Source organism: Herpailurus yagouaroundi, unplaced genomic scaffold (genome assembly GCF_014898765.1).
Source record: "Herpailurus yagouaroundi ecotype Mexico unplaced genomic scaffold, PumYag 162, whole genome shotgun sequence".
In the NCBI taxonomy this organism is placed as follows: domain Eukaryota; kingdom Metazoa; phylum Chordata; class Mammalia; order Carnivora; family Felidae; genus Herpailurus; species Herpailurus yagouaroundi.
The window spans coordinates 63004885-63017009 of record NW_024412403.1 but is presented as its reverse complement, the minus strand read 5'-3'; the positions used below and the strand labels follow the sequence as shown (position 1 = coordinate 63017009).

Genomic DNA, 12125 nt, shown 5'->3' with positions numbered 1-12125 from the left:
GTGATTTGCAAATAACACTCAAAGACCTGAGAAAAAATGGAAAGTAGGGCATGCGGGGCCTCGTGTGGAAAAAATAAATCCAATTAAACAAGATTATTGTATACACTATAAAAGAAATGTGCTCAGAATTAAAGGTAGAAAGCTGCTGTTTTATAAGTTTGAAGACAGATCATGTTTCATTAACACTCATCCAAACTAAAAATTAGGCCAAAATTGGGTGAGGATATTCAGAGTGTCAATAATGTTATGTTTTGCATATGTATGTATTCACATATATGCAAACTTATTTTAATTATATTTGCAATGAGAATTGCAGGGTTTCAAGGATCAACTAGACAGCTTAATAAAAAAGTTGCTCTTAAATTTTAAGAAGGGTCCAAACTATTTATAGAAGAACTCTGTTGAATAAAATCCTTCCTTAAAACATTAATGAAATCTGTTTCTTATCCCAACTACTAAAAATAAGACTTAAAATGTGCCTGTTTTTTAGACTTGACATGAAACTTAGTGTTCATGGAGAATATCCCATTTTGAATTCCTGACATGACACAATTATTTTAAGACATTTATCTTCGAGTGTTGCTGCAGAGATTGACGCCATTTTATCATGTTGACATCTTGCAAATATCTTGATGTGACAAACACATACATACACATTTGTCCCAATGGATGATATCTTCAAAGAGGTCATGCTACATCCAAGACGAGCTTTGTAAACTGTCACTAAGCCTCTAGGTATCCTCTCTAGGAGCGGTTCTGCAGCCACAGACTCAAATATTTTATCTGATCATGCTTTATGATGTATATAACATGGAACAAAATGAAAGTCAGACACGATTCACAAAAGACAGCTGTTGGATATTGAAAAACAGTTGGGGCCAGGAATGAAGCAAGTTGAACTTGATATTTTCCCACAAACTGAATTGTTGATTGGAGAATGACCCTAGTTTGATTTTACGTTGTAGATAGACAATAGATAGCTTCTTTAGATCCAATAGTTCTAGAGAATATAGTTTATTTTACTACTAATACTTTGGGCTTCTGCTGGTAGAAATTGAAAAGCTGTTCATCGAGACTTGGGATAGCTGATGTGTGAGGTGGGTATGGAAAGATAATGCCCTTTAAGTTCCCTGTCTCTTACAAGGGCTTTAACTTGTAGAAATCAGCCCCTTTTCTCCTCTTCTGCCCAGGCAAGATGGCTACTCATGTGAAATGCAGTATCCCATGGGAAAAAATATTAATGTATAGGATCCTTAACTCTTTTTTATAGTGCCACTTAAGTACCAAAATATCTATGAAAAGCCTGCCTACCTCAGGTTGGTCATATCTATAACACAAAATACCTTTGTTTAATTAAATACTGTATATTGTCATCATCTAGGTACAATCCTACATTTCAGCCCTAAAGTGTTAATGTGTCTATTAGCAGTTGGTTGATACAAATGGCCAGAAGGATATGAAACCAATCAGGTTCCTTCAGGGGTTTTGAAAATATGAGAAAGTTCCAAAGGTCCTTTCTTGTCCGCCCATCACAAAAAAAGAGAACTTTCTCTCCTATTTTCCGATAACAGAAATACATGTTTAATTTTAGCTGCTTCGTTGTTAATGTCTTTCATTGGAGGGTCTCCCCCACCCCCACTCTACATGGCTCATCAAGCTGACAGGGGATAAACATCAGAGTCGCAGCAGGAATGCTGTCCTAAACCCCTTCAAGCTGTGATTAAACAAAAACAAGGCTCAATAAATCAAATGTATTTCTCTTGGGTTTCCTTCATCATATTGCTTGATTTTCTGCAGTGATAATAATAATACTGGAATTACACCGAAGGATAATTTGTATTGTCTGTGGCCAATCAGGAATTTTCAACTGTCCTTTCCTATTCTGCCACAAACAAAACAGAACAAAAAAATCAGTGTGCTTCCCTGCTTCTTAATTTAAAAGATATATATAAATAAATAAGTGTTCCATCCTTGATCTGTTTCTGATAGGTGTTTTTCCCCATTAATTTTAATTTAGGTTTATTTATTCTGAAATGAGTCCTGAATTGCATATATTTGCATAACTACCCCTGACTATATCACTGCAGAAAATCCACTGAATTGTAAAATGAGGGAAGAGTCGGCTCTAAATGTCTGAGGGAACTTTTCTCACTTTGTTAGGCTCAGATCATTTCCTGAGGATTCTGAATACTGGGAAATGATAATACTGCTCGTCTCCTCCCCATAAGCTTTCTGGTGCATAACCTCTCAAGATGGAAGCTCACCTAGAGATGCCCTCACACTTAGAAGGACTGCAGGTTCAAAATAAAGTGACAAAACCAGCTTCCGAAAGTTAAAATGAAGTACAAGAAGAAAAAGGACAAGGACAAACTACCATTGTTTTACTTTTATCACCCTCAAGTGAGGAATCCCCTTGAGTGTGGGACTCCCTGGGCTCAATCAGCCCCTCCTTCTTCCATCACTGGTACTTTAAAAAAAAAAATTAATAACCCTGGAATGTGCCTCACTTGCTTGCCTCCCATCTGATTATTTATCCCAAGTGAACAGCCTTTCCATTCACTAACCCCGTGTGGCTAGTGGGTTTGGGAAATGTCAAGATTATCTTCCAGGTTCAGGCTTTGCACTGGGTTTGTTCACAGCTGCTTGCCATTCAGTTCCTGTTTTTCCATTGATAAAACACATTGCACATGGCTGGGTTTGCATGATTAATACAGCTGTCTAAAGCTTTCTCAGAAAACAAAACAAACCCCCCCAAAATTAAAGTTTAAAAAAAATTAAAATCCAACCCACAAACAAACCAGGCTTGCAGAAATCTGAAGTCCACCTGGCATGTTTTCTCCCGAAGGGCAACTGGTGTTGTTCTGGGCAGGCCTGGCATCAGAACAGCCAGATTCCATCTCCAGTAGGAGGAGGCGATATACCTGCCCTCACCTGGCCCTCCCAGAAATGGGTTCTCAAGATCAGATGCCACTGGGATGGAAGGAAAACTGGGAGAAAAATCCTAAAACCACACCATGCTATAAAGATAACTGGACAATCCCTATAGCTTTATGTATCTTCTGTGGGATATTATCCCAGGTATCAATGAGAAATGTCTCTTTTTAGCTCTTCATTATAATAGCAGTTTCATCTCTAGTAATAATAATAATAATAACAACAACTAACATAGAAAGTGGGCTTCTTATGTACCGATAGAGTTCTGAGGGCTGTGGCATGTATTAACTCAATTAATCCCCACAATCCTAAGAAACTAACATGCACCATCTCCCGGAATTTTTAATCATCAAAGTACACCCAAATTCCAGTCTATGCCTCACAGCATCCAGGCACATATATAAATCTATAGTACATTATAAATAACCATTATGTATGCATTTGTGTTCATTAAGTATGTATCTGTCTAATGAATTTTAAACACTCATCTAGTTTATTTTATGTTTTATAATGGTTATAATACATAATACTGTTACCTTAATATCCATACACTTTTACAAAGTCTATTTCCAGATATACTCAACACAGAGATGTATGCCCAACTCACACAGAGATTTATATGAAAGCATTCATCTTTAAAAAACATGAGCAGAGCTATCTGGCATCAGCACATCTAATTTCACACACTTATTCAGGCTGATTTACATACACACCTCTATTAATCATGGATAATTACTAGCATTGTTCTCTTTAATTCAGTTTTTCCAACTGTGAAATGGGAAAGAAATTATATCTTTCATGCCTACAAGCTCAGAGTGGTTTTTTAAATAATAAATAAAGGAGAGCTTCAAGTTCCCAGAAAGAAAGCATATTGAATTTAAAATAATCATACTCAGATGCACATACTTCTTATAATTTCTAGAAGTACTGATATTTAAAGACATACTTGTATCAGATTGCCTGGATATTAGCTAGCTACAAGTTCATTGTGGCTTCATTACAGTTTGACATATTACAAATTCTAAAGATTTCTGAAATGCCCACTGCTAACAAGTTTAAATATGGAAGTAACCCAAGGCCAAATAACAAACATTATTATTTTTCACCAATATCATAGTACACTTAGAGAAGCTTCACACTGCACGGTTCTCTACTGTCTGACACACATGCATGCACATGCACGTACACACACACACACACACACACACTCTTAAACTTTCAGTGAGCGCCCATCATGCATGTTACCACCTGTCAGACTGATCCAAAGTCATCACTCTAAAGAACCTATCCTTTTTTCTGGTCAAAAATGTCAAGCATGTCCAAAGCAAGGTTTTAATTTATAAATACATCTCATACATCTCTCCTTTCCCATTAGCTGGTGGGGAAAAGGCCTTGCTGTTACTGATAGTGCTTGGTAAGGGGTAACACAAGTTTACAGCAAAATCATGGGTCCTGACTAATACACACAAAGATAATTAAGAACTGACACTAATACCTGATGACCATGTCTGATTCCCTTACTGGAAGCAACAGGCTGATTTTCTTCAGTGGCTGGGAACCAAGTGGGATAGCTGTGTTGAAACCTCACCTAGAATCAGTACTTCTCTTGTCAACCCAGTGATTCAGACCCAGCTGTACCAGGCGCTTCTCTTTGTTGAATCCATTTCGGTGCCTTATTCTTCTCAGCTCTGTGTTCTTCTATTCTGTTCCCTGAACAACACTGGTTCTCTCCCTGTAAAAATTTGCCAGCGAGAATAAACCTGAAATTTATTCACACTATTATTTAAATGTCCAACGGTGGCTTGGAAGTGTTACCTGTCTCAGAATTTACATTTAGCTTCAAGCTAAATGGCTAAAAATCCTACGGCGTCAGTTTAAAGGTAGGAGAAATTTTAGTGCTGGGACTCTTTTCTAATGCTTTTTCCTACTTCCCTAGTCTGTTTCTGCCTACACCAGTCTTGCCTGGTGATCTTCCTGTACTTAGGCTTTGCTGTGCTATGTAGATTTCTAGAGCCAGCAGGGATTTGACGATGAAAAATTTTTTTTGAAAATCCCAGCTCCCACTAAATTTTAATTTGATGGAAATATTTCTCTTCTATGAGCTTTATGGGGAAAAAAATCTTTCAAAGTAACAATTACATTTGGGGATTAAGTTTAAGTAATTGACAGTCTTGTCTTTTTAATTAAAAGGAATAAAGCTCCCTGAGAAGAGCTCAGTGAGATTTGCAGTGGAAAATGTTGGCATGATGCCCCAAAGGGTGAGAAGACCAGGATCTGGAATGGACAGAAAATGCTGATGCAGGTCTCCCTGGTCTTTAGAGTGCATCCCCAACAGAGCATGCCCTGGCGTCTGCATCAGCGTGCCATTTAGCAGGAGGGTAGCGTTGTGTTGTGAGGAGCATTTCTGGGTGTAGCCAGGAAGAAGGTTCTTGCCCTGGGAGCTCTGCTCTAGGTTCAGAGACATTATATGGAGCAAGAGTCCTTGAAGGAAGAAGTGGCACTGCTTAAAAAGAAAGAATACATACTCCTTCTGGAGTTCAATCATCATTAGAGTCTCAGCTCCTGACAAGTGTCCTATGATAGACCCCCAAAGTATAAACGTGAATTTTTGTCTGGTCCTTGGCTCTTTCATTCTTCTTTACCTGAAATTTGTATTCCTGCTATCTGTATTTCATGGTTTTCTTTCTCTCTATATTTTATACCATAGTCACCTCACTTTACATATATACTTTTTCTTTGACATCCTTCAAATAAAACCAAAGAAAATGTTTTGATAGTATTAGCATTCACTTGTAAACACTGGTTAGCAGCCATGCAAGCAAAGCCATTATCTCATCTATCTGGAGGACACATCTACTTCTGAAGAGGCAAGATACAAATTAACCTTAGTAACAACTTCCTGTATATAGTCACTCTGTCCTCACAGTGGTCTTTCATCATCACAAGTCATTTTTAGGTATTAAATTAAACAAGCACCTCAGTCAGGGGGAAAAAATCAGCTTAAGTGGTCCCACCTTATATCTCCCCTTGTATACTGCTGTGAGGAAACACACCTGCCAAGTAAGAACACAGCATGACATAATGAGTTTGGAATTCCAATTTAAGGTGTTCCTATGTACCCAGATGTATGATGGGAGTAGGCAGACCACTCACTAGGACTCCACCGAGAATTGTCAGCTTATATCCACCACAAATCAGTGGGGGGGAGAGACTTTACAAGTCATTTATCATGCTTCCTAATTGGACCCTGGGGAGCCCAGCACCACCATAGTTTATGGCACTGTTTTGCTTATTACCATGCTGATTGTAAAAGAAAATGCTTCCCACATCTCTGTAACACATATGTATGTTTTAACACCTAGGCATTACCACTAACAGAGTATCTTTACTATATATCACAGCTGTCAGTCCATTCTATTTTCTCTGCCCTACACTTGTAACAATAGTTCTAAATTAACCACTCACCTTCCAAACTTTGCAGTTCCAGTGGGACTTTTTTAACTGCCTAAGAGACATTGTTTGGGGCAAGAGTAGCATCCTGTGGTTTAAAAAAAAAATGAAATAGCTGTGTTCTGGTTAATTGTCCATCCTGTGTATCATTCAGTCCTCTTTCGGCCACACAGCACCAGGCCTTCCCAGCCATGTTCTCTGTCGGAAAGTTGCTTGGCCATTCTAAAGTGTTTTTCTTGATTATGTGTGTGGAGTTTGTATGACTTGGAAGCAAGGGATGTTTTGAGCACAGAAACAACTATAAAAATAAAGAGAACAAAAGAAAGAAAAAGAGAGAAAGAAATAAAAAAATCAAGCAGTAGCTTGCAGTTCTCTTTGTTGAACTGCAAGTTAGAAAGTAACTTGGGAGATGTGTTCTGTTTTCCTCGCCGGAGCTCCAGAACACAGGTAAGTTCATCGTTGAAAGGTGCTCAGTGTTGCAGTGCTAAAAAAAAAAAAAAAAAAAAACAGAACAATCTCACTCATTGGAGGTTGGTCTTCCCTTAGAGTATCAACCCTCCCGTCCTAAGTCATTCAATTAATAGTGTGATTTGTTGTTCTCCACTTGGATGTACTCTCCACTTTCTTGTGCTTTTTACGGTTTCTTTTAGAGTTCGTGTTTTCTTTTTCTTGAGATTTCTTACCATTAGGAACACAAGAAAGAGACTTCATTCTTGATGGCCAGTGCAAGTAATTTCTGGCCCAGCTTATCTGACAATGGACAATATGTGGACCACACTATTCATTCACACAAAACAAAACAAAAAACCTAGTACTAGGGCAAACTCTGAGCTTGGTCTTGAGAATGACTGTGGAAAATAAGCAGGACACAGCCTCTGCACTAACAGAGCTTACAGACCAGATGGGACAGTGGATGAGGAGTTAAGCAATCATAAGAAAGGTTACTAAGTTTAGGATACCTGTATACCTGTATAGAGCACAGAAAAGGGAGCCTGGACTGGTCAGAGAAGGCTTCCAGGTGAAAGTGAAGTTTAAAAGGCAGAAAGGAGGAAAGAGAGGAGCAAACATTCCAGTACATACAAAAGTTTAGAATCCGGAGAGAGTTAAACAATATTAAGTCTAATTAATTTTTAAAATCTGAAAAATGACGTTTCCCTAATAGTTTCTTATTCCTTCTCATTTGCATCTGGCCTGTTTTAAAAAGAAAAGACATGTGACAAACCAGTGGGGTTTAAAGGCAAGAGAATTTGCATTTATACCTCTGTTATACTTTGAAGACAAGAAATATCTGTTGGCTTATTTGTACAGACATATACCAATACTGTATTCTCTATGTATGGTAGGTAGCACTGTTCTGGGTGAGGTTTTTGGAAAAAAAAATACTGAGAGCCTATTTGGCAGAACATCTAGGGAAAACTTTGAGCCTCTCAACAGGGAGGTTTGATGGTAAATTTCAATTTTAGTTGTAGGAAGGGTCAGGTTGTAAGGGGCCATCAATATTTTCAAGGATCTGCTCCAGAACCTGGTGGTGATGTTATATTTGGAGTCAGTGATGCAGCAGGAGTATGAATCACTGAGGCATCCTGGCACTGTGAGTAATAAAGTCACTTGGCAAAGGTCCAAAGCACGACTGCCTTTACCAAGTCCTGAACTGTGATGCTTAGTGCCGTAGACATAGGTCCAAGGGATATAGGTCCAGAGCGTACCACGTTCTTTAATCCCTTATCTTATTTCCAAGAGCTTTGGTCCCCAAAACCTCACAAATTCATTTGTTATCTCAACATTCAAATTCTGCAGGCCAGTTTCTTTGTTTTATGGTATTTGAATGGTTTTTTTTTTTTATTTTGAAACATACAAAATGAAAACACACATTACATGGATTAAAGACAGTCTTGAATCTTAGAATTTAAATCTAAAATGTATTCTAAAATGGATCTGCAATTCACAATTTAAGACTGGGAAATGAAAAGAGAGGAAGAAAACCAGAAAGAACGACAATCTCTAGAGACCTACGCAAACCTGTGCTTTTAATCCTTTTTAGCAAGTCAAATAAATGAAGGCACAAAAGGCTTTAAAATATACATAAAACGTATGTTTTTAAACTTGGAAAATATAATCTACTTTGTACCAACAACTAAGCAGATTTGGGGTTGGGAGGTAGTTCTTTATTAAATGAGATGACTGGTCTTTAAATTCCAACAAGGGCAAAAGGCCAGAATTGTACCCACAGGTACAACAGGTGCATTCTAGATACAAGGGCAGAAGCAGTTGTTTCTTCTAGAAGGCAGAAACTGCCTGTCTGGCCCCAATACGTTACTGACAGCTGATTCAAATACATTTACTTGTGGAGTTTTTTTAATCTCATATGTTTTTTAGGTGGAGTGGCCCTGGGAAACCCCTTTATTAAACTTAGACCCTTGGGCATTCTCTAACATTTTAATTCATTGATTATTAAAATTTAAATTTCTCAGGCTATATAAGAAACCTGTAGGATTTGAGAAAGCTGACTTGCTATAACAGACTTAATGAAGCCCTCTCTTTGTGGTGGGAATGCTTGGCCAATCTGCACTTTCTATAACAATCCATATTGCCATTGAGCAGGGTCCATAGCAGTTAAAGTCAAATCGCGCACCTATACTACTCTACAGAGCAATTATATCAAGCCTACAGTCAGAAGGACCTCATAAACCCATATAAGGCATTTTTTTATTGCCTTGTCATTTCATGCTGTTAAGACTATATTCCTTATAGAAATTAGACATTACCTATCTTACCTTCTGTTTGGTTTTGCTCTATGATGCCAGCCAACTAAAAAAGAGAAAAAAAATTCAATCTCCTTGTTATAATGTCAACCCAAAGCCAACTATTATTTTCTTTTCCCCAGATTTCGAGGTTTCTCTTTTAATGCAATTCTTTGTTTTTATAAATAATTTTCTATTCTGATAATAAGTGTTAGGCATTCTCATTATGGAAGGTTTTGAAAATATATGAAACTATAGAGAAGAAAATAAAGATCACATATATCTCTCTCCTCAGAGATACAGACAAATGTTTCATCTGAGGTGTGAGCTGTCAGTAGACTATAAAATGTTTAAGTTAAAACACCTAGGCCATTCTCTGTTTTCTGTCCTTTCTGTGGCTGAGTGTGTTTCTTGACTTGCTCAAGCTCACAGCGTGGGCAGGCTCAGGACCAGCCCTCCTGCCCGGGGCCAGGGCTGTCTCCACAGCTGCCAGCTCACTCACATCTCTTCCAGATCCAAGTCCACCCTGACTCGTCCTATAAGAAATTTCCTTTGTGTCACCTCCAGGATTTCCAGTAATAGCCCCCCCCCCCTTTCAGATATGGGAGCGCTTACCAATTCTGTCTCTAAATTGGTGTAGTAATATTCCCCTTTTATAAATTTGTCTTTTTTAATGTAATAACCTTTAAAAAATTTTCTGATCCTCTTTACTGTAGAACGTTTGGTTATAGAGAATTGTTCACTAATTGATGAGAATAAAAAATGACTCTCAAATATTTTACTCACATTATACAATTAGAAATTACATCAGCCTTCATTTGGTTTGGGTTTGTGTATTCATTTAACAAGGAGTTATTACCCTATGTCCAGGGTGGCAAATATTCTGCTCAAACATTTAGGGCTCCGACTCACTCCTAAATAGCACCAAACATGTGAGGTCCATTTCTGTTCAAATGTGAAGAGGAAAGCCCTTACAAGTATTTGAAAGTAAAGTGTAGGATTCCTTTCATGACCTGAAGCTAGTTAAGGGAAGCCATCTTCCTTTCTCAAATACTGATGACATACTAAAACTCCCTAGTTTCCAGCTAGTTTGATATGTTCTCTTAGTAGTTAGGATAATAGTCCACCTACGAACTAAGAAAACAGGAATCAGGATGCCTGGCTGGCTCAGTCAGTACAGCATATGACTCTTGACCTCAGGATCATGAGTTCAAGCCCCACATTGGGTGTAGAGCTTACTTAAAAAATGAACAAATAAAAAAAAATGGGAATAGCCTTAAGGTTGAGGTTTAGCCCTTGTTTCTCTATTTTGGCCTTTCCCCCTGAACTACACCCAGAATCATTGCTGTGGTTCTCAAAGAACATCACTCCAGAGGTATTAGGCATGAAGGGTTGTACAACATGAATACAGTAAGTGGGAAATAATCAAAAACTCCAACAACCTAAACAGAAATCACAGGCATATCTTTTTCTATGTCAAAAAAAAAAATAATAATAATACTTGCAAGTAGATGCTGCTGTTGCCTAAAGCCTCTGAGTGGAGAAACCTGCGAGAAAGAAATTAATAACTGTCTAAGCTTGAAAGTGTATTTGAAAATTGAATTAATAAACATCCCCCTTTTAAGCCACTATAATAATAAGGGTTTTGTTTTTCAAAACAGTGACAAAAAGTAAAAGAGCGCATAAAGCATAAGTGCCCATCGAGGAACCTTATAAATGTTATGCTTCAGGTGTTCAGCATCAGTGAAGGAAGATGAGACAGTGCATCGAATCTTCTTCATTTCTTTTATTAAATCCCTTAAGGATTTTAACCCCATGTCTCTCTCACTTTCTCCAGGCAACTGGAGGGCAAGATCCCCATTGAATTTGGACCTTTCCTGTCTCCTGAACATACAGTCTTACTAGATGGCCCAGAATGGTGGGGAACCAGGGGTGGGGGAGGGCAATTAATCATTTTACATCTTCAAACTCATATGTCATTTTCAAAACCTAAGGCATATCAGATGACTGGCCTTCTACAAAGAGTTGTGCACAGCAGAGGAGAGAATGTTTCCTTGTTCAAATGGCTGTGGCAGGTTAAAAAGTGAGCCATTTATGTTCAAGTAATCATGGAATTAGAACAACCGCACAAACAACATAGACCTCCAAAGCTCTGTATATCCTACACATGGCTGGGAATGAATGAGTGCTTAGAAGCAGCGGGTTCGAGGTAAGTGGTTAAGAGTCCAGAGAGTCAAAGCACTGAAAATCAATTCTTCCCTTTATGGATTGGTAGTACCCTCATCTTCTCTTCCAGATAGAACTCAAAGAAGGAAAAATGCCAAAGTTGTTCATAAACACAGACTTGTACATTACCTAGGACAATAAGGGATTTTTCCAAAGTATAAACTCTAGAGTTTCCAATGACACATCTCTCTCACCTTCATATCACTGACTTCAATTCCTGAAGAGAATGAGAGAGAAAGAAAGGGAGAGAAAAAGGGAAAAAGAGAGAGAGAGAGAGAGAATGAATAAATGAATCCTACCACATCATGGAAGATGAGAAGGTAAGAGGTAAGAGTAAGTCTTCTGGCCTTTGGACAAAAAAAGAAGCCTGGGTTTTTATCTTCCAACATTTAAATTTTCATTAGTTGGGAAGATATTCTTAAATAAAGTTCAACACTCCAAAATTTTTTCTACCTGCCTGAATTTGGGGACTGATGAAAGTAACTCCTGGCCCCATCTGGCTCTTCAAATGCCTGAATTCTCAGCAATAATTTTGCCTTGCCACTAGGGCATGATGGTTCCTAAAGCAGAATAGAATCTTCCTTTACCTAGAATCCCAGCTAGGATAGATCTTCAGGTATTAATTGATTGAATCACTCATTCATTTGTTCATTCATCTATCCATTCATTTATGCATGGGCATTTATTCAGCAAATCTGTTGGACGCTTACTCCATGCTAGAGAAATAGTGAGCTGAGACTACAGTAGTAAACAAGGAAGACATGGTCTATGTCG

The 12125-nt window shown here is 38.1% G+C and overlaps 1 protein-coding gene across 5 annotated transcripts in view; it reads left to right on the top strand.

Moving 5' to 3' along the window:
• LSAMP (limbic system associated membrane protein) overlaps window positions 1-12125 on the top strand; it is a 648009-nt gene that overhangs the window by 624248 nt on the left and 11636 nt on the right. The window contains exon 8 of one of the 5 annotated variants that reach the window (XM_040484564.1): window positions 2229-2746. The exons of 3 other annotated variants lie outside the window; for them this stretch is intronic. In XM_040484564.1, the coding sequence (XP_040340498.1) occupies window positions 2229-2308 (80 nt within the window). In that variant the 3' untranslated portion in view covers window positions 2309-2746. Of the gene's footprint in view, window positions 1-2160; window positions 2747-12125 lie in introns of those variants that run through there. One more of the 5 variants, XM_040484567.1, reaches the window with a different exon arrangement.